This window comes from Larimichthys crocea, chromosome XV, assembly GCF_000972845.2.
Source record: "Larimichthys crocea isolate SSNF chromosome XV, L_crocea_2.0, whole genome shotgun sequence".
In the NCBI taxonomy this organism is placed as follows: domain Eukaryota; kingdom Metazoa; phylum Chordata; class Actinopteri; family Sciaenidae; genus Larimichthys; species Larimichthys crocea.
The window spans coordinates 9,969,548-9,992,591 of NC_040025.1; the positions used below are offsets into that span (position 1 = coordinate 9,969,548).

A 23,044-nucleotide genomic window follows, 5' to 3' on the forward strand; every position below is an offset into this window, starting at 1 on the left:
CCTGATCTCTGTTACAAGTTGTGATCCTGCAGCTCAGGAGGTTCAGCAGGTCATCCACTAATCAGAAGATCCGCAGTTTGATCCCCGTCCTTGACAAGATACTGAACCTGTGACAAGCTCCCTTACTGCTGAGTATTGCATTTACCAATCCAGCTTGAAGTATTTGTAAGTTAATGTTATCGTGTTGCGATTATAGCTGGTCAATCTACATTTTGCTGATGCTTGTCGTGTGGGCCCCCAGGTCCTCGGCAGTATTAGTTGTTTGACTTTGGTTGAGAGTAAAGACATTCTCTTTGACTAATTCTGGGGCATATAGTATTTGTGGTGTCATCTTGGGGTTTAAAGTCGATCCACCAGGACGAGTTGGGCAGAATGTAAGACCGACTCAGGCACTTCTGATGAACTTTGAGAGTGTCTCTAATTCTCCTTGGCCAAGCGTCAATAAATAATTCAGCATAAGACATCAGAGGCTCCTGAACACTTTATGAACTCCTGACCTCACCATTGACCTTTGACTGTAGCAATTTCTCCACAACAATGCTTTTATCCAAAGGACACTTCAACATACATCTGATCAGTGGATGACCTGCTCTACCTCCTGAGCCACAGCCTAAGAGGTCATGTCCCCCCTCAAAGGGTCATCAGATAAATCTAGGAGGGCATGAGATGATACATGAAAGTAGAAATTTGACAAAAAAAGTTCTGTATAAATCTTTTGTGAGTTATTGGAGACTCTTATTCTTTGAGTTTAATTAAAGGGGGAAATGTCTTTACTGTTGGAACTACTAACAACTCCGACATCTGAAATGTGACACGTTGGGAACCGCTCACTTCATCCTCTTCCTTTTAAAATGTAAAACACGTTACACCCTTGGTGCATTATTGCCAGTGGATATTAAAAGTTTGGATCATTTTGCATGACTGAGTTTGCTGATGGCCTGACTACAGAAAGGTAACAAAATTTAAAAAATAAAAATGTCTTTAATGTCAGTGATTGGAGATCCGTGCTCATGATTGGCGATTGTGTGTTTTCCAACCTGTTATCTTGATTTGAAGGTGGGAAATAGTCAAATTTATCTGTTCCGTTTCCTGAAAATGAAACAGTACGCCCACTGCAGGTCATTTGAATCTGGAAGTGTGATCTGACATTACAATGTATAAAGATGATGTTCAGCCTGTTTATACATGAACGTCAGAGTCCGGCTGGTTCCTCGATCTGCTGTAAGCTCTTACATTAATTTATTAAAGTTACATCAGCGAGAAAGTCCACTGTGCTCAGTTCATTCAGGAGCGTCGACGTGCAGGAACTGACCTTGTCAACGTGTTGCATCATTCTTAAAGACGTGAACATGAAGTGAAACTCTTGGTGACGTCGGACGTTTCTATGCAAAAATTCATCGAAGATGCAAAAGTGCAAAAAAAGGAAGTGAATCAAGTCGAACAGAAACAGGAAGGGAAATCAAGGCTGGATGGACGGCTAATAAAGTTCACGATTACTTACGAATATGAGGACAAATTTATAAAAATAAAGAAAAAAACTGGATTAATTTGAAATGTATAAATATGCATCAGTAGACTGAAAACAACACTGAGATATTTCTATAATTATTAATCCTCCAACTGTAATAATTAAGACAAGAGAACTGAGACAGATCTTCAGAATTCAGATTGTCTGGCCTACTTTCTAAACACAAATACACTCCACAGAAATCATTACACACCTGAGAGTAATGTGTCACTTTCATATCTCAAAGTGTAACAGGTGTAAAACCGAGAGGAACAACTTTCTTCATCACACCTGCAGTTTGTGTTAAACATGGACGTTTATCTTAACATCTTGGGGTTTCTTTTCAGGTGTCATGACCGCTGCAAAAACAAATGTCTACAACTCATTTACAACTGTAAGTGACTAGAACTAGAATTTTTCGGGCTTTTTGAACCTTAATTTGATACGATTAAAGAGAGAGAGGGGGCAATGACAAGTCTGAATCAAACCCTGGACAGAGCCTTTGTAAATTCGAAAGTAGTGAGGTTTGGCTTTTTTTTTTTTTTTTTATCTTCCATGTCTGGAGCTGTTATTGTAACTCGTGCTCTTAATGCTGAGCTGACCTGTTTTGCTTGTCCAACACATTTCATTGTACTTTTGACCCCGTGTTAACCTACATGTGACAAATTAACCTGAAACTCGCTGCATGTGAAATCATTTCCACAGATGTTGCAACCCAACGTTTTCCAACATTAGATGGATAAATTTAACCTCCACGAGTAATTTATATTTTCATTTTTTTTATTATTTCTGCAATTTTTCTTGAGTAAAACTCACGGGGGAGTCTGTAGGAGGGCCGTGCTCATGTGTATTTGTTTATCTAAGCAGGGACGAGCTCAGTGCAACATGATGGTGACTTTGTCTTTGCCTTGTTTTAATGTCACTTTGTCTTTGTGCTGCAAGTGCCGCTGTTTTAAAATGCTAAAGAACCCGGGCTCGGGGGGACAGGCCCCAATCTGCCGGTGAATGTTATCAAACCTGTCAGGAAAATGAACATGCAAATTTGAAACCAAGCATGCATAACACTACAGATTTCACAGAAAGCTGAGAAGATGACAGAACTAAATTCATTGTTAAATTTGAATAGACTCCTCAGAGACCATGGCGTTTCCCAGTTCCTGGTATTAAACACAAAGTATCCTCTAGTGCTCATGATATGTTTATTAATTTTTTTTAAAAAAGGCTCCAAAATCATAAAATACAAACTCATTTCCTGCTCCTGAAAACCTTTCCTCGATGGAAAGTACAATGTTTGACATGATTAAAACGTCTTGTGAGCTGAGATGGGCTGTACAGGCTGCAGAGACCTTCATAAACACTGTACACAATGCAAAAATAAATGCAAATAAGTACAAAATATGACACTAACTGAGCTAGCAGTGATCAGTGAAAACTCTCCAGTGGGAATGTGTCGACGTGCAGCTCACAGCCCCATCACAGAGGGAAACACGGCAGCACCTGTTGAATGGAGAAGAGTGCTTTCAATCCACCCGCACACACACACACACATCTGAACTCTGCTGTTAATTCATCAACGTCAGCATGCGTCTCATTCAGAGTTAGGTCGTACTTTTTGGGCTACCTTGACCATCTCCTGTGTCCGAATCTGGGACTTTCCAGTCCAGCTGGCGGCCTTTTTCGTAGAGTCCCTTTAGGACCTTCCTCACTTCGTCTGTCCCGCCTCCACGGCTCAGCTCCAAAAACTTCCTGTACAGCTGCAGAGCGGTGCGAGCGTCCTCTATGCTGTCGTGGGTTTCCCCCTGTATGTTGAGATCTGGAAGCCGCACACAGAGGACAATCAGGACCGGCGAGTTCACGGTTATTCCTGCAGCAGCGCTTTTAAACAGATACTGGAGATAACCGCAAATATCACATGAACACCTGCAGACAACTCAATGATTTATCAAGCAACTCATGTTTCAGCAACGCAGAGGCGAAAACATGGAAGGACCCATTAATAATTGAGTGCGGACATGCTGCCATGTGTGCTTAAATTCTCATTTTAAAATCGAGCATGAACTTGTGCTGCAGTCAGTTAGATCGTTTTGTCCTTAAACCTGCACTAACAGATTTTTTTAGTCTCTTGTGGGCAGCAGAAACAAGATGAACAAACATTTTCAGCTGACATGACTAACATAATACCAAGCAAGCAGACACAGAGCAACATTATCGTTATATCGTTATTCAGTTCTGTCCAGTCTTTACTCTCTTTTAGCTGTTTTTGGTCTTATAGTAGAAAACGCCTTTAATCAGAGGCCTCAGCGATGGGTGCTTCAAAGTTTGATTCCTTTCTTAAGATCAGAATAAGAAATGTGTGATTGTAACAAAAATATAAGTGAGCCGAGCTGAGTTTTAATGGTGTAATCTTGAAGAAAGTAGAATAAAAAAAAGAAATGTCTTGTGAGTTTACTGATCAGCAGACAGAGGCCCAGCTGTGCAGAGCAGAGGAAATAGATAAGACACCATTAAAGAGGGAAAAGTTTGATAAGCATGACCTGGCATGTCAAGTGTACAACATTATGTGAATGAAAGTTGAAAAGTGGGCAGGACTTCATTGTCATTCAGCACGTCATTGTTCGCCGACGCGGACGGCGTAACACAAAAGGAGATGCTTTGAGACAACAAAACGGTCTTTCCATGGATGACTCGGGCTTCGTTGTTCACCTGAAGAACAATTCTCCAACTCCTGAGGGAGATATGTGACTCTTAAATGCTCCTCTGTGTTCACCAGCTCCCGTCCAACTGTGTGTCTGCTTGTTTGATGCGGAGTAGTTATTGTGCAACAAGATTTTAGAGGAAACAGCTGCATGCAAGACTCAATTTCAAGAACTTTTCAGGGTACCGCAACCAAAGATTTCAAGACTTTCAAAGCCTTTATCATCACATCGAACTTATACAGAAAAATACTAATATTAGCCGCTGTAACTTACCTAAAAAGTACCAGGCGAGAAACCTGAGAGAAATCATCCTCTTGCGGGGTAAATGAAACAGGTAGACCGTGTCGATGACTTGATCTTTGAGAACCTTCAAAACAGCAAAGACAATGACTTTTTAGACTTTCGTGCACTTCACAGTCAGCTGTAAACCTCAAACACTGATCTACCGACCGAGCCTGACTTCACGTGAAAGCTGAGGTTGTAAAAAATAACATACCAATAAATTGATAACCCGGAAGTCCTTCTGTAAACCGTGACCAACGAAGCGAACTCCGGTGTCGATGAGGAAGCGCAGCTTCAAGTACGTGGACTTCAGCGTGGTTAAATGCTTTGAGGAGATCTTCGCATCCAGGTCTCCTGGTTTGATGCCAGAATACTGCGTCAGATAGTCGACGACCTGGAAGAGCAAACATTCAGGAGCGTTTACAAAAAGCGCCGCTCCTTTTTGAAGATTAAATTCTCGTCTTTCATCATCGCCCTCTGCCTACCTGTGTGGAAACTAGACAAAGAAAAGGTGATGTGGTGCTTCCTGAAGTTACTTAACTAATGATGTGCTGCTTATTTCCCGAACTTTCCAGTATTACTTAACTTCACTGCAGGCCAAACCAATTTGATGTTAAATAAACTTCCGACAGATTATCCTGTTTTTTATGAGTGTATTATAAACAGCAACAAAAGGAGATGGCGTGCAGTGACAACAAACGAAACATGATCAAGGGTAGGGATAGGATTCAGTCAAGCATATCGTCTTTCTACAACAACAGTGATATTAATGATGCATAATTTGAGGTTACGACATCTCAGTGTTTGGCGCTCTCACCTGCTCCTGAGTGGAGATGTAGTCATCGATGAAGGGAACCCCCTCGTTAGGGCCCTGACCCCTGACACAGGTGATCCTGGCCACAGACATCTGACTGGGCTTGATGGTCGACTTGGTGCCGTCGCTGCGAAGTTCTGCCTCTTCCTGCAAACACACACACACACACACACACACACGCACACACACGCACACACACGCACACACACACGTCTCTTTAGTCTTTACTCAAGGTGCCGCGTCATTTATTTCCTCGATCATTTGTTTTCTTATTTTCTTTAAAAAATATATTTTATTGTTTTTTGTCTTACAGAATTGGTCATTGGTTTTCTTGCACTTGTTTTTAATACGTTTATTTATTTTATTATCACTTTTTTATCTTATAAAACGTCTTTTTTTATCGTGATAAAATCCTGTTTTTCTGGTTTTAATTTGGCTCTGCGCAGCGGGCTACAAGTTGACTTCTCTCTAACTCCACATCCTCAGATTATTTTGATTTTCAAACTTCAGCACCAACTCGGACAATTTATCAGACTTCCTGCAGCTCTTGTTTAATCGTTATGGTCGGAAGTCACAGCTGACCTAAAGTGGCCTTTAGAAGTCAAAATAATATGACTGCATCAGGAGGCAGCATCGTCTTCTATGGCTTACGACATTAAGGTTGTTAGGGGAGAAATTGAGCGTTTTATGATGAATCATGACATTTTCTACGAATTTCCTCTTACAGTAAGACTCTCATAAAGATAAAAGATAAAAAACTATTCACAAACTATCTTAAGTGACCGTTGACAATCACAGCTCACCAACCAGCGTGGTGATACTTGAAATAAAAGCAATCACAACACTCAGATATTTGGGGAAAACACAACATTGCATCATTGGTCTTACATCAGCACAGTGATCACACCAATTAATCACAGTGTTTTTGATCAGATGAAGACGTATGAATGTAGGCTTCTGTTTACCATGTAAGGTGAACAGACAGCTGCATTATGATCCTGACTCACCTGGTTGAGGGTGACAAACTCAGCGTCCAGTCCCACCAAGTCCCCGGCCTGCGGCATCTCGGTGACCATGAGCGGGATGAATGTGGCGTGACTCTTCCTCTGCTTCCGTGCCAATGAGGCCTCCGTCAGCAGCACGCTGGCGTCTATGGGATTCTTAACTGAGGCAGACGGCAGAGGAGTGAGCGTGCAGATTACGTTAATAACGTTAGTAAAAATCACCAGATTTAATGTCCTAAAACTCACTGCGTAGGTCGTATTTGGTATGGTAGTTCCTCTTGGCGTAATACAGAATGGCGGGCACTTTCCAGCTGACGTCAAACTGAGCAGCTTCAGCCTTTGACGACAAAACAAGAACACTTTTACGTGACCGCAAACATTTCAGCATCTTATTAGCATGGATTATATAAAGATAGGCATTCACCTTGTCAATCGGCTCAATTAAGAAATCATTGAAGAGGTACCACTGTTGGTGTGTGACTCCCTGAAACAAACATCTTAAATGTCAGTTTTCAAACACAAAAGTCTCTCCTGTTTTTTTTTTTTTTAATCTAAGCTTCGCTCACTTCTTTTCTCTGATGGTAGGTCTCTCCCACTTTGATGTGTGCGACCAAGTTTCCACCCGTGCGAGCGTCCAGGACGTGAGGCACCGTGACAACCAAGTCATAGAGGGAAGCACCGTCCGCCTCTTCAGCGGCGCTTAACTGATCGGAGAGACGCAACAAGGAAATCCTTACACCACGATAAAGACCCAGATAATGACACAAGTCAGCACGTCGTCGTCACTGTGTTTATCCAGAGGTCAATCTTTGTTGCTCACCTCTTCTCCTTCCGGCCAGCTGCTCACTTCGAGTCCCTGACTTTTGCTGATGGACATCTTTAGAGTGAGGGGGATCCAGACGTGTCGCAGATCCTCCGCCTGTGTGTCAAAGGTGAAGCCCTCCATACTGCAGGCCTCCTCCCCGCTACAAGGATGTACAGAGACGTCAACACAGATCAGTTACAAACAGTTTAAGACAAGAATTTTACTATTTTTTTACGTTTTATGGTGTAAACGATGTAATTAATCTACAATGTGATCCTATATATTTTATATTAAAAAGGGATCGTACTCTAAGCACCACTCGGTGGGCATCGGGGGAGGTTCTTTAGGTTTAGGAGGCTCCATCGCCTCTTTTTTCTTGGCCTTATTGAAGGCGTACTGTGAAGAAAAGCACAAAAAAAACCCCACAATTACATAATTCACATAAATAACAACGTGAAAATAAAGCCATAAAGAGTGTCACTTACCTCGGCTTGAACCTTCCAGAATTCAGCCTCTTTAGCGCTGTTCACTTCACAGTTGATGACCAGAACATCTGGTAGACATCGAATGTTGCGTGTCTGCACCTAAAGTGACACAAAACGAACTCTCATGATCCAGAATCAGACTGCAAATACGCTCCGAGCTGCTGAAATGTCTGAACAGGGAGCTTGAACTCACTGTGGGTTGATACTTCTCACAGTTTTCACACCACGCCTGAGTGCTCTGCTCCAGACAGATGCTTTTCTTCAAGATCTCAGCAAAGTCGTATTCCTTTGTTTTTTCTGAAGTGAAATGAATGTATATAATATATATACAATGCAGGTGCATTGAGGTGAGGTACACACATGTACAGCAGTGTTACTAACCTTGAGAGCTCTGTTCAGAGTAATGCATGGTGAAGAGTAACGTGAGGGACGAGCGGACCGTCTCCTTGCCACATCGGCACAAGCTGCTGTTCTCCACCTCACATCCAAACAGTTTTCCGATGGCAGACTCACCAGAGGAACCCAGAGAACTGCAACAAACAAAATCAGTGATCACAACTTCCCATCCGGACTTCGTGCTACGCAAACAGGAACATCTATTTCTGTTAGCTGCTCTGACCTGCTGCTGGCTCCCCTGTAGGCCTGTGGGCCCTCCTGCTCCTGAGTCTCCTGGTGGAGCTGGGTGAGGATGAAGCGGTTCCAGCTTTGGATTAAACGGCCGAGCCTTGCCTTCCCCGTTTGCTCGTCTGAGTCCGCGAGGATCAGACCAAGCGCTGAGGCTTCAGGGATGGTACGAAACGCTCGCAGGAAGTTACTGGCCTTGAGAGGAGGAGGTGGGAGATGGATTGGTAAATCTACACGGTAGACACAGTGTGCAGTTGTCACGGGGATCAATAAAATCAAACAGCTACCTGACACGGATCTCCTCGTGACAAATCCAACATGTGGAAGAGGAAGCCGAGCTCACAGGCCAAACAAAACTCCTTCTGGCACAAATGATTCTGAACGAGACACCGAATTGGCTCCAGGAAATATAAAACCTAAAAAGGAGAAACGACAACTGCTTTTATATTATCTCTTAAAAAGCAAATTAAAAAGGTCAATAAAATGAATTTTAAAGTAGTTTCTTACCTGGATCATGCAGTTACAATAGGCGTTGGGGATGTGAGGCTCCAGACCAGCAAACAAGGTTCTGTTGTAATGCTTGAAATCGAAGTCCTCCAGTCCAAGTTTGGAGTATTTAATCGTGACCTGATAAAGCACGGGAGGTCTTTATTACATATTTCAGTGATCAGAACTTATTTTTATACACAGCAACAGCAAACTAATTATTATAAAATACAAATCAAACATTATTTTAATATAAAAACCATCATTAAATATGGTAATCCGAACCTTTCTGTACTTTTTGGGCACCATGTAGAGGTGAGGCTCTTCATCACGTCCAATTGGTGATTCAGGGACCTGGTTGTAATTATCATAATCGAGCTCCACATCTTTAATTTTGTAAGGAACCTGAAACCAACACAGATATTATATGAATTAAATATATGTACGAGCCAACAAACACAGAAGTTTGTTTTCTAAATCTACAGCAGAAATGACACATTTAACCAAAACATTCAGACCTTCTTTAGTGCTCTGACCGACTTTACAAGCACAAGGAAGTGGTTTAGTATCATAAAATCTATATCGGATGTTTTTTTTACGTGCCTGGTTCCGAGGGCGGGTTCGAGGATTCGCTGCATAACCTATAAATCCAACAGTTTTCATTGTGCGCAGGATTTCTGGGTCGACAGCAGGAGCTCGTCTGTTGGGAAAGAATGTTGGACAAGAACAAAAACTTTATCTAATGAAAAGCAGTTGAATCCCTCCGTCACTAATCAAATGCTCAAAGTCATGGTTTATTACAGTGTTCCTCAAACTTTTTACACCACGTACGACCACAGAAAATACAGCAGTGTAAGCCGACAGTTTATGCAGGATGGTTTCCTAAGAAGAAGATAATTTAATGTTCACTGTTGTTAAATCATGAATGAAACCAGAGCTCATTTGGTGAACTACGGGAACTCCTGATCCGTACTTTTTTTTCCCAATTTAGAGCCGCCACAGCTTTTTATGTGCATGAATGTAACTACATAACAGGCCGACACTGAAACCAAATCGATCTCATAGTATGTTTTCATTTGATATTTACTCGTATTTCGATGGTATAATATGTTTTTAATTTCATTAAAATTATTTTTTTTATCCTCATATCCCTAAAGGAAGTTACGTACCACAGTTTGAGAACCAGTGACTTATTAAATACACCTTGCTTAAAACAGCCAGGCCTGCTTATACTGTGAGTTATTTTTTAATATTTTGTCCACCCAATTTATATCAATAAAGGGCAGTCTCAATATTAGAAAAAACTATTGATGCAATAAAATTCAACAGCACCACAAACTGTTACAAACAGCTGCTCTGATAGGATCAACAGTCGAAGCAAGGGGAAGCAAAACAAAAAACAGGATTGTATTACCACGAATTGGTGATGCAACCTGTGATAAACATTTAAAATGTGTAATGAGTCACTCACAAAAGTGACATAAAGTAAACATTGACATCATTTCAGGAGAGTTCGCTAACCATGAGTGCAGAAAAAGAGAAATGAATAAGTTCCACACTGTGACTAAGATGAGATCATGCACGCGGGTTCGATGTTTTGCTTTCATAAGTTAACTTAAAAGATGAAGCTGCTGGTGGAAGTGAACGGTGTGGTTCGCAAAAAAAAAAAATTCAAATTCTATGAGCACAACATCACAAACAGATGAGCTCACCTTTCATTGTTCAAAGTCGCTTCATCAGTTAAGAGATGAAGCAGGGGATGGAAGTCCGTTCACTTCTATCCAAAAATATTTGACTTTTATCAGCTTTATATCACAAACAAATGACGACAAACATTCAAATTAATATGTTAAAAAAAAAAGGTGTTTGTTTGTTTGTTTCCATGTTCATCTGTTGCATTTATATGCTGCTACATGCTAAAGTGGGAAAAAAAAACAGAAAGCCGGTGATATTCCATATTTCTGCTATTGTCAACAAATCCAATGAAAGGACCAATATCAACAATGCGTTAGTCTGTTCCTCAATAATTTCCAACTTCCCTATCTTGGCTGCGGCACTCAGTCCCAAGCCCATTTGTTCCTGCTGAGGACGTAAAATTTTAACAGATACATAGTTTCAGTTTCATTTTTTTGTTGGGAACAACTTTTGTAAGTGAGTTTTTACAGCAGCAGGATGGTGTAACTACAGTGCAATGTTCATCACACTCATGACACGTCAGCAAGTGCAACGGTTTGGCTTATATGTGTGTTTTTAATAGTTTGTGAACAATATTAAAGCTCTGTGTCTTGTGACTTGTTACCTGGGGCTGGGTGTAGCCAGTGCACTGGGCCAGTCTGACAGCAGCGGCTCCGTGCTGGTCAGCGGCATGGGGATCAGCGAGATGGGCAGCAGGTCATGGTTCCAGTCCAGTTGAGGCAGCGTGTCCACGAGGCAAGGCAGGGCGAACTCTGTCTCCCGGGAGTAGTCGTTAAATGAAACCTCTGGAGCGTCAGACCAAAGGTGCACGCATCCCCCAGAGTCCCCGAAAGCCAAAGCTTGTTTGCTGGATGACACGTCAAAACTCATGAGCAACTGGCCCACCGTGTTGACGTGGAAAATGTCCGCAACGTTGGCGAGACCGGTGGGCTCGCAGAACTGGCACTGACCTGGACGAAGAGATGGTGGAAGGTGTCAGTATTAAAGAAACATTTGTATTCAAACACACAATTATTTTCAAATACGACTATTCAGATTTAGATATTTAAGCCTAGAAACACACTGACAGTGACATAAAGGCTGATACCTGTCTGTGAGATGATCGCCAGGCGTGACGTGTACGTAGGAATGAAGCGTAAGAAGAGAGGGTCCACGTGCACCTGAAGAGGCGTTACAGCCCGCATCATACGGAGGTCGTACACCATGAGGAAGCGGTCGCACGCCAATCCGTTCAAACCTCGGCTGGAGAACCCGCACGCAGCCAGAAGGTTTCCGTGAACGTCAAAGTCTGAGAGGCTGCCGGAGAAGGCGTCAAACTCATGCTCCGTCTTGAAGGAGCGCAAGTCTCGGAGGGTTATCTGTTGTTGTTTTTTTTTTGTAAACAGGGGGTGACTGTAAGTGTGAGTGTCGTGTAAACCAGAATCACAAACTTGAGTTGATCCTTACTTTGCCAGAAGTGTGTCCACAGAAGAAGAAACGACTCGTTTGCCGCATTATTGCCACTCCAGGTACCTCAACAGTGAACTGTAAAGTACACGCAACAAGTCGCTTGTTTTTAAGTTTGTGATTCTCATACATTATGTCACATTGTCCTGTGCAGCATTCATGAACGTCTCACCTTTTGAGTTTCCTGGACAGTATTCAAGTCAACTTCAACCGCATAGTTTTGCAGTCCACCCATAAGCAAAGTGTTGTTATCAGTCATGAGGAGGCTATGCATGTCAGCTCCTTCCTCCATCCTGTAACGGATACATTATTAACAATCATAAACTTAAATTAATTAAGTAAATGAAATGATGAATAATAAATCACATAGCCGCTTTTTGTTTTGGGTCAATATTCTGTGACACTTACGGGTAATCAAACATAACAAGGCCTCCACGAGTGTGGCATTTGAGGTTAGACTTGGACAGAAACAGGACGCCCGTTTCCAAACTCTGAATGTGTCGAATGTCGTCGGCTGCGTGCGCTTGGAAAGAAGAATGGCGTCCCATCGTAGGTCCAAAAAATGAGGTTACATGACCCTTGGAGAAGAGAATAATTAAAAGAAATAAGGTGCAATGTCATGGTTGCAATGTATCTGTGCACTTCATAACCTGGAAACAACCTATATTCCATCATAATCACAGATCTTACTCTGTGGTTTCCCATCCAGAGCATTTCCTCCTGAAGGTCAAAATGTGTTGCAGTGACAGGGATGCCAACTTCTGAAACAGCACTGTGTAGCTCGGAAAACATGCCCTCCATGAGGTGCACAGGCTCGGGCACGGTCACCGCCAGTCCCTCTGGGTCGAGCTCCACACCCTGCAGCAAGTTGGGGTTCAGGTGTGGGTCCATGGAGGGCTCCATCCCTGCGTCCAGAGTCCCGTGAAGGCTGGGAGGGTACTCACCCATCCCGGCGTCGAGACCGTCAAAGTTCATCATGAGTACAGCTAAATCAACCTGGAGATGGATGACAACGTCTAGAAACATTAACACCACCTCGACCAGTTCATATTTGCTCTTGATCAGCTGAACTCAGTCCGTTATCCCCATTTGTAGTTCTTTCTCATATTTTTATAAAACAATTTTACTTCTAAGGTCACTTTCTACTTTATATATAGTTTTTGTATAGATGTTTAGCACGCGTTAACTTCTTAACACAGTTATATAACTATCTTCTATGCAAATGTTTAACTCCTCTGTTTTATGGAATTTTCTATCCTTAGGTTACACGAGGTCACGTGTGGGCCTTTAAGTCCTCTGCAGTATTAGTTGTTTGTCTTTGACTAGGTGCCAGTCTATCTCAACACTGTGGTGGCCAGGGTCGAAGAGACCTATTGCTGCCTTCCTAGACATAATAGATAGCTTGTTGTTGACGTTCCAATCTGCGTAAACAGACATCTGTGTCTCCAGACTAGAATATGTTGACAATAACACCAGCATGGGTAAAGACATCCTCTTTGACTAATACTATAGTATTTGTGGTGTTATCTTGGGGTTTAAAGTCGATCCACCAGGATGAGTTGGGCAGAATGTGAGACCGACTCAGGCACTTCTGATGAACTTTGAGAGTGTCTCTAATTCTCCTTGGCCAAGCGTCAATAAATAATACAGCATAAGACATCAGAGGCTCCTGAACACTTCATGAACTCCTGACCTCACCATTGACCCTTGACTTCAGCAATTTCTCCACAACACTGAGCACATTTGTAATTCCTCTGTGCATATTTAAATCCTCTGCAAATGTTTCATTTTGCTACAAGTGTTTTAACTTCTATGCACATATTTCAATTTCAGGTTAATTAGTATATATAGTTACTGTGTTATAGGTTAATTCTAATGTATGTTTAATGTATGTTTGCATGCTGCTACTGGATGCATGAATTTCCTTCGGGATCAATAAAGTATCTATCTATCTATCTATCTATCTATCTATAAAATAATGTACATTAAATTATGGAAACTGAACTATTTGTGGTTCTTTCTCATGTTTTTAAAAAACATTTTTATTTCTACTTTTTCTATAGTTTTTGTATAGATGTTTAGCACGGGTTAACTTCTTCTTAACACAGTTATATATTTGTCCTCTATGGAAATGTTTGATTCCCCTGCACATTTTTAATTCCTCTGTACATATTTATATCTTATGCAAATGTTGAATTTTTGCTACAAATGTTTAATTTCTCTGTACACATTTAAATTTTGATGTATCTCATGTTAATTTGTATATATGGTTACTGTGTTATAGGTTAATTGTAATGTATGTTTGCATGCATGAATTTCCTTCGGGATCAACTAACTAAGTAACTAAGTAACTAAGTAACTAACTAACTGTCAGTCAGAGTAGCTAGCCCCGGAAGCTAACGTTAGAGCTAACTAGCTGCTACCTCCAAACCTGCAGTTATAGTAGCTAATGACATAAATATGAACAGAAAGCTGAGCTGCACAGTCTCCACAAACAACAACAACAACAACAACAACAACAACAACAACAACAACACTGGTGTCTAATATTTCTGATAGCAGATCAGTTAACGGCCGTTAACGGTCAAGCTAAGTTACAGAGCTAACCGTTAGCATCAACCGTCGCTTTCTTGCACCGTTAACCTCCGCGTGCACCGGAGAGTTTACCGCTTTGTCACAAACAAACAAACAAACAAACAAACATGAGTGTTTAAGAAGTTTACACCGACCTATTCTCGTCACACGAGTCGAGTCCATGCTCCCTCCGTTCACAACAATAACACACGCAAACACATCCGGAGCAGGCAGGAGGAGGTGCGTTCACGAGCGGCAGGATTCACTAATACACCTGTCTTCAAATGTGTTAAAATTCATCATTTAATTAATTTATTCATAACTCGACTACTTGACTGTGTCATCTATTTGTTTATGTTTTAATTATGATATCAATAATACATTTTTTTTGCCTATACCGAGGGTCTCCATCTGATCAGAAGCGGGCAAATGCCCACAATGATTAAGACCCCCAGGGGCCATGAAGGCACCATGGTTCACCTTGATTAATTGAAAATATGTAAATCTGAAACTATTAAGTTAATTTAATTAATTACTCAAATTAACAATATTTTCACGATGGATTCGATATAATAGATATAATCTTTAATAATAAATGTGATTTTAAATAATAGTTTAAGTTGTTTTATCAGGCAAAATTTACAAATGTTCTTGTTATAACTGCTCTGAATGGGAGGATTAAACTGAATATCTTTGGGTTTTGTACTGTTAGGAAAAAACAAGACATTTGAAGAAATTCTAACCCCAGCTGTCGTTTTTTAATTCAAAATCAATCATTAAAATAATTATTCTACAGATTTGTTTTGATGAAGGCACAGTATAAACTGGAATGTACCAAACTCTTGTTTGTTTTTTTAATTAAAAAAAATGTGTTTATATTCATGCATAGCAGTGCTTCATGGCTTCTGTGTATAAGGCATTTGTCATGTGAAGTCTAAAGCTTGGCATCTCAGGAATTTACATCAATTTGTTCAGTGCAAACACAAGAGGAAGTGTTCCCTTGATAGCCTTTGTCCCCTTGGTAAATGTGAGGAGTTTAAGGGGTCGATGAATGGACATGTAGCACATGAATATCTGCCTTTAATAAGATCTGAGGTGGATTCACTGATTTGCAAGTGACGTTCACTTTTCCCCAAAACTCAACCAAGCATTTTATTTGACTAACCCTCCACCTAAGCTATAACCAGGATCCTTCCCTAATCCTAACTATACCTGCTGCCATTCACAGATATTCAACAGGGACACACAGCTCAATTTTGCACCAGGAACCCTGACTAGATTAATCTGACAGATGTATATGTCATGTAAGCAGGTGACCCTTCTTTAGTTAAGTCTTTGTACAAAATCAGTAAAAGGTAAACAAATGTTCTGTGATCATTTGTTATCACGAATAGTCAGTTTGTAGTTTGTTTTTATATTTTTTTTATATTTTAAACATCTCTCCATCATCTGTAACCACATACATCAAGGTTGAGGGTTATTTCAAACATATAAAAGAAAAAAAAAACATACAAAAAAATACCTAAACTCATTATTAATTCTTTAAAAAAAAAAGATGAAATCGTACATGTTTGAAAAGGATTAAGAGAAAGTATAAACATTTAATTTAACAATTTAATCCTCTACTTATCAAGTTAGTGCATGAAACCTGTAGTTTATTTTAATAAAACTGTATATTCCGGTAAATGAGTCAGTTACAGGCATATTACCTCCTTATAAAGAATAATGAACATAAAGGGGAAAGATAAAGGAAGAACAAAAATATGTCTTCCCTTATCATTTTCTTTCTCTGAAAAAAAAAAAAGGTTTTTCTCTGGTAGAGAAGAGGGGCAGCTCGTGGACACAGATGGAAAGTTTGTCCAGTCTGTGTCGGAGGATTCAGTTGTGAAAGGTTAATCTCACTTCCTCGACATAGCCCCAGATGTGAAAATTGATTACATGACACATTAAAGACTAATTGGCGTGTGTCACATATTGTGGGCATAGATAAGATAAGAACATTGATCATATGTGATAAAAAAAAAAAAACTATATATACACTATAAAGTAAAGAGATGTTAAAATACTACTAAATACTAAAAAACTACAACAAAGAAGGCTTGTCCTTTCCTTCCTTCCTGTTTTGTGTGTACATTAATTATCTATCATATTACTCACATCCACTCGGAGCTTGTGCACTCATCATGAACTCACCTGAGGGACGATGACAGACGAGGAAAACCCTGCCTACGTCATGAAGTGATGCCTTTAAAAACAGCAGCTCTGGGATCTCTCATCAGTCAGAGGGGACGAGAGCACAGCAGGACAAACAAACTCACTAAACCTGACAAAAAACAAACAACAACAACAACAACAACCATGGATTTTTGTTTCGGGACTTTTGCGGCTCTTTTCTTGATCATCGCCGCCGCATCCTGCGCTCCAACCGGGCACAACCTGCACGATGCATGTGAAGATGTAAAGACCAGCTCCCTGGCGCTTAATCACGTTGCCAGGATTGTGTCAATGGAGGTAAGATGATGCAAAATACAAAATAAAGTTGTTGCTCATAACAACATCTATTGCTTGATGTTTTTTTTTGCTGTATTATAATGCAACAGCGTATAATACAGCATGTTTTAAATTATCTCTCTAGGCACAAACTATCTCCAAATATACACCAGATATCATCAGCAAAGTTGATTGGATAAACTCAACAGATATGTGTGATCCGGAGTCCCTGAAACAGGAGTCAACGGTAAGCAACAAAACCAACAATGAAATATAATAAATATCATATTAATGTCTTTGATAAGAGTTAAATCGGGGGCAACTGGACTTGATTGATTTAACTCTTCTCAAAGAAAGATGGCCTTTGAATCTTCACAGACCACATCCTAACTTTTCCTTTCCTCTCTCCTTCCTCAGCGTTGCATTGCGAAGATGCTCAAGGTCCTCACAAGCTACAGATCTGAAGTGGAGAGGGTTTCTAGATTTGAAATCTGTTCTGTGGCCAACAAAGTGAAGCCAGAACTGAGCAAAATGCTCGATGACATGAGCAGATGTGTGAAGCACCCGAAGGTAAATAAATGTTTGCATTAATTTCCCATCTAACCGCCTCAGAAGTCTGATTTTTCAGAGCATCAAAACTGAACTTTTTTTTTTCTCTGATTGCACAGGTGATCATTAATGAAGATACTCGCACCGTCGAGCGCAACGAGCAGCCTCTGCTGTGCCGTTACACCTTGGACCGACTCTTCTCCTTCTCCATCCTCACCGCTCGTGTCTTCGCTCTTGGTGATCCGGCTCTTCACACAGAAAGCTCGGCTCAGTGCACGAGAGCATGAAATGTAATGCATTGTAATTTGTAAAATCAACCCCTGTTTGATCACATTGATCAAAGTACTCTAGTACAGCCTTCAGTCGCTGATGATGTGTCTACGACAGTATTTACACTTCTCATGTATACATGCAATGTATTTCCAATGGAATTATAATCTCAGATATTTATTCGAATCATATTTATTATATTTATTTATTGATATTTATTGAAATCAGTTCTCTGTATGCAAAATATCTTTAATAAACAATCTAATTATCATCATCACATGTGCCTTGGCTCCTAAATGAGGTCATAGTTTTGGTTTTCTTCCACTGAAAACAATCATGATGAATATGTTTTCATTAAGGAAAGTTAGGAAGTTACCTCCTCTTTTTTTTTTTTTTTTTACCTGAATGAATTTCCACAAATCAAGGAGGAAGTTGTGTTTTCCTAAAAGATTCCTGCTGCTCTTCAAAGATGCACAGCTCCCTGCATACTTCCTCCACATGTGTTCGCTCCACTTCCCTCATGATGCAACACTCAATCAATCCAGCAGCAATTCAGAGCGCAGAAAAAAAGAAAAGAAAAAAGGAAGGTGTCAAGTTCACAAAAGGGAAGAGGAAGCTGCTGTGAGCTCAGCTTAAAGGTACTGGATTGCTCAACAAGGAAGTTTGTTAAGCAATCCAGTACCTTTTCCCGTTCTCAGGAATCCTGTCTTTCAAGGCAAAATTCCAGTTTGCCTGTCATGGCACTCCTGGCAAAAGGGTTTCCCCTAATTTACGTACCTAAAAACATACTTCTCAGCTCGCCTTACAAGAAACGCAAGGATGATGTAATAAGGAAACAAATACATACTGTAGATAAAATAAAAACAAAACAAAATAAGGAACACAGCATTGGATGTTATCAGCATGTAAAGCTCACTGTCAGGAAATCGTGTTGATGTATCTGTGATGTAATTAACCAGAATAAAGACCATGACAGCCTCTATGGGAAGTATTTATTATGCTGAGAGCCTAAAAGTGATGTGCACAGCAGAACTGCTGTATATACTGTATATCTTGTTTGCATGAGGGTGATGCAAGCAAGCAAGGTTAACCTATTGACCTTCCGGCTAGTGACACATTTATGATATGATATGATAGTGTTGCATGAGCAGCTATGTGAAATTTCAGATCTTGATCCGATGATGGTACGAGACAAGAAGTTAAGGATCTTGGAAGACAGTTCAACAGTTCACAAACAAGCTCCACTCATATGGGGTGCCGTTGTGGCGTGTTTGTTATTTTAGGTAGTTATTATCACGATAATGCATGTCCAAGAGTCCTTTTCCCCGGATAAGATGGGTCTTATTCGTTATTTGCCACTATAAACACACTCTGACGGTTACCGGAATTTTAATTAGCATATTAGTTAAATATTTAGTTTTACCCGAAACATTTAGATTTAGATTTAACATTTAGATTTAACATTTAGATTTAGATTTAGATTTAGATTTAGATTTAACATTTAGATTTAGATTTAGATTTACTATTTAGATTTAGATATAACATTTAGATTTAACATTTAGATTTAGATTTAACATTTAGGTGTAACATTTAACATTTGGATTTAAATATTTAAAATATCTCTAAGTTGACAAATATTGTTGTATATGTGCAAAAAAGTGACTCTCAAAAATTCACACCAGTTTTTTAAACATTGTTTGAAGCTAAATGTGACTAAATGTTGCTGTTATTTTCAGTGTGAGCAGCTTTACAAACTCCATACACTCAAGGCCAATTAATATGCACAGTACATATGTATAATAAAAATAACAAAAAAATCACAATGACACAGCAAGCCAAAGTTCCACAGGACGTCCCGCATGTAAAATGAATGGGTCATGTGTGATATGTATTTTATATTACTTCCTTGTATAATTTCTCTACACACTGCACACAGTATCGGGAAGCAACCTGCTCAGCGTGCCGGTAACAGCACGTGTTTTTGTTTTCATTCCCCATGCATTAGTCGTGCGAGATGTGTAACCTCTACTGTACTTTTAAAGAACTCATTGCTTGATTTTTATTGTTTTAGAAGAAAATATTGATACATTCTGAGAAATCAGAGCTGCTGCTTCACTCTTTACTGTATTTCAGCTTTTATATCAGAAAACCTGCCAAGGTTGAACTTTAGTTTGAGTTTCCTTTTATGCTAATAGTGCAAATTGTTGCTGTTTCTGACTAGTGACCACTTTGTGGAAGCTAATAAAGATACAACTAAAGAACAAATGCAACAAGTCCTTCTTTGCTGTCTATGAGCTGTTATTCTCAAGTGTAAAATGCTTTGATTTGTAGATTTAAGCCACTCAGGGTGAAGATTTTCCACACACATAATATTCAGTCTAAGAGTCAGGTGCTTACGGTATATAATGTCAGGTTCTATCAGGGTTATTTCGTGTAATGTTGCAAAATTAATAAGCAGTTCTGCTTTACGGCAATACCAGATAAGGAGGACTGTTGCATCACTGTTAGGAAGTACCTTGATTTTTCAGGTTATTATTTCACAGGATGAGCCAGAAATAACAAATATTCCCATCTGGTGACTTAAAAGAATAACTGATAAATCATGATTTGTGATGATATCTATGTGTGTGAAGTCACACCTTTAAAATTCCTGCATCAAAAGTCAGGTCCGGTCAAGTCAGGGTTTTTATTATCAACAACATTAAAGTGCACATACATTACAACAAAAAATACAAAAGGACTACATAAAGTGCAAAATACATTCAGATAAAACAATCTGACAATAAAGAACACACAGACTGGGCGTGACAGACTTGGCGGTGTATGTACATATGCTACATATATTGCATGTACAGTGGAGAGGTAGATATTGACTAAAATTAAGTAGCAGCAGACAACTGAAGCTTTGAATTACTTTATACACTGTCAGGTAGTTAAATCTGTAATTAAAAGTAAAAGTAAATTTTTTATTCAAAGTCCAGCTCGATGTTGGATACAGAAATCTTGTGAGGTTGTTTCCTGTTTTTAAGGCCCTAAACTGTAAATCAGAATCAGAATCACTTTTATTAGACATAAATAAACAAGTGCAGATAAAATTAGGTGCAGGTACAGGTGGATATGACAGCATGTGTAGATCGTGTATGAGTGATGATTTTTACATGTTTAAAGAATAAAAGCTGAATTTAAACAGTGAGAATAAACAATTTACAGGCACACTGGATGTTTAAGACACAAGAGTTCTTCTAAAGGGAGTGTTCCTGCACTGTGTTCATCACAGTAATGGATTTGCTTTGCTGGTATTATTGCTGTGTCTTACTGTATTTTGACCACCGTCACTGTTTGTTTATCTAATACAGTTCCTATTTATCATCACTTTTTCACGTCATTTTTTCACATTCATATAAAAATATGTGTCACTGAATGACTCAATAAGCCAAAGTTCCTCAGGACGTCCCGTACATCTGTGGGTTATATTTTATATGAATATTACATCACTTCCTTATTTAATTTCTATACGCACAGTTTATCCAGCGGGGAAGTAATTTGGTCAGCGTGCCGGTAACAGCCTTTATCTTATTTAATGAGTAAGCAACTAATATTTATTTGTATATAAAATCTGAATCTGAAAGTAAGGAGTACCTGCATGTGTCAAATAAATGTAGTAGAATAGAAAGTACAATGTCTCCTGTGAGATGTAGCATCAGCATGTTTTAGTCGTGTACAAGTACATCAAAACTGTACTTGAAGTACAGTACCTGGAGGATAAGGCTGGATTAAAATGACCAAAACTAACATTACTGCGTTAGTTAAACATCTAATCACTGTTTGGCAGACTTTACTCAGTCTGGACTGAATAGTAGATGTAGTCAGGAAGCTCTTCAGCTGTGGATTCAGTGCTTTAGTGGACCTTAACTGCAGCAGGATGGTGTGTGACTGTGCCCATATTCACTGTAATGAAGTAACATTCCCACCCAGTGCAACAGAGTGGTTCATAGGTGTGTTTTTATTTGTTTTTTGGACAACAATAGAGCTCTGTGGCACAGAGGGAAGCAACACCAGGAGTTGCGTCAACAATACTTGTTGACAACAACAAAAAACTACAGAATGGCACCACACATATCCCTTAATGTACTTTCCAGCACTTTTAAACCACCTTAGTACACAAACCACTACATGCCATTTTTAAAGGTCCAACATTTGCCAACGTTTCCCAACATTTAAAGGTCCAGTTTGTCAGATTTATGGTTTTCTATTTAGAGAATATGGCAGAAAGGGAAAATAATATGCATAACTGTGTTTTCATTAGTGTATAATCACCTGAAAATAAGAATTATTCTGTTTTTGTTACCTTAGAACAGTGGTTCTTAACCTTGTTGGAGGTACCGAACCCCACCAGTTTCATATGCTCATTCACCGAACCCTTCTTTAGTAAAAAATAAAATATGATTTCTTTACTGGTGCACAAAATGAACCGTGCATTAACATCACCTTGTTCAAATAACAAAACCAACACAGTGCATGAACTCACAACAACTTACCTCAGTGTGACTTCTGCTGTTGCCTTTGAGAGACCAGTTCAAGTGCCAGTCTCATGTCATTTTCACAGCAAAGTCTGTTCCTTTTCTCAGTTTTTATGTCCAGCATCCTCGAAAACGATTGCTCACAAAGATATGTTGTAACAAATGATATAAAAAATTCCAGGGCGGAGGCTCCACCGAACCCCTGAGACCGATTCACTGAACCCCTAGGGTTCGATCGAACCCAGGTTAAGAACCACTGCCTTAGAATGAGACTTTTATATCCACAGATGCACAGGCCATTTTGAACTGCCATGTTTCTACAGTAGCCCAGAATGGACAAACTAAAATCTGGCTCTAGATAGGGCCTTTTGCGTTTATCTTGTGTTTTCTAGCCACCATGGCTTATCCTTCACGTTAGGAAGTAGTTTCCACTCTTTTAAAGGTCCAGCCTATTACATACATTAATACACTTGACAGTGGCGCCTCTTTTAACATACATTGTAATACATACATTAACACACTTGACAGTGGCACCATCCTGGCGGTTCTTTGGTACACAAATAACCTCAAAGTCAGGATGGACCAAAATAACAGCTAGCGACACAGGCAAGTATCTCAATGTAAACCATTTGTATAGAATAGTACTAGTATTAGTATGTAACTATGCATCTATGTGGAGACACCTCAATACACTTATAAAAACAAAAATATGAATATTATACTCCTTTTCTGCCAGTAGATCCCACTATTTCATACACGCTGGACCTTTAAGTAATTTAATAATATATATTAATAAT

At 39.7% G+C, this 23,044-nt stretch overlaps 1 protein-coding gene across 2 annotated transcripts; it reads right to left on the minus strand.

Annotated features, from left to right (window-relative positions):
• Window positions 1-2,689: 2,689 nt before the first annotated feature.
• Window positions 2,690-14,678, minus strand: pan2 (poly(A) specific ribonuclease subunit PAN2). Of its 2 annotated transcripts, none has more exons than XM_010732046.3 (26): window positions 14,574-14,678; window positions 12,535-12,840; window positions 12,253-12,422; window positions 12,017-12,137; window positions 11,845-11,922; window positions 11,486-11,756; window positions 11,003-11,348; window positions 9,307-9,403; window positions 8,989-9,108; window positions 8,725-8,844; window positions 8,505-8,633; window positions 8,213-8,412; window positions 7,975-8,123; window positions 7,787-7,890; window positions 7,594-7,692; window positions 7,416-7,504; window positions 7,124-7,268; window positions 6,870-7,007; window positions 6,728-6,787; window positions 6,550-6,640; window positions 6,307-6,464; window positions 5,303-5,446; window positions 4,700-4,879; window positions 4,477-4,570; window positions 3,129-3,320; window positions 2,690-3,004 (listed from the first exon to the last, which is right to left on the minus strand). In XM_010732046.3, the coding sequence occupies exons 2-26, from the start codon at window positions 12,820-12,822 to the stop codon at window positions 2,970-2,972; spliced, it is 3,618 nt and encodes a 1,205-aa protein (XP_010730348.2). In that variant the 5' UTR covers window positions 12,823-12,840; window positions 14,574-14,678; the 3' UTR covers window positions 2,690-2,969. The 2 variants fall into 2 exon arrangements, with proteins under 2 accessions (XP_010730348.2, XP_010730349.2); XM_010732047.3 differs by having other exon boundaries at window positions 3,117-3,320.
• Between the last annotated feature and the right edge of the window lie 8,366 nt (window positions 14,679-23,044).

Coding starts and splice junctions, on each gene's coding strand:
- pan2 (XM_010732047.3), bottom strand. CDS start 12,822: ATGATGAACTTTGACGGTCTCGACGCCGGGATGGGTGAGTACCCTCCC. Junction 8,413..8,504: donor CACGAGGAGATCCGTGTCAG/GTAGCTGTTTGA, acceptor CCTCCTCTCAAG/GCCAGTAACTTCCTGCGAGC. Junction 7,269..7,415: donor CCCACCGAGTGGTGCTTAGA/GTACGATCCCTT, acceptor ACATCCTTGTAG/CGGGGAGGAGGCCTGCAGTA.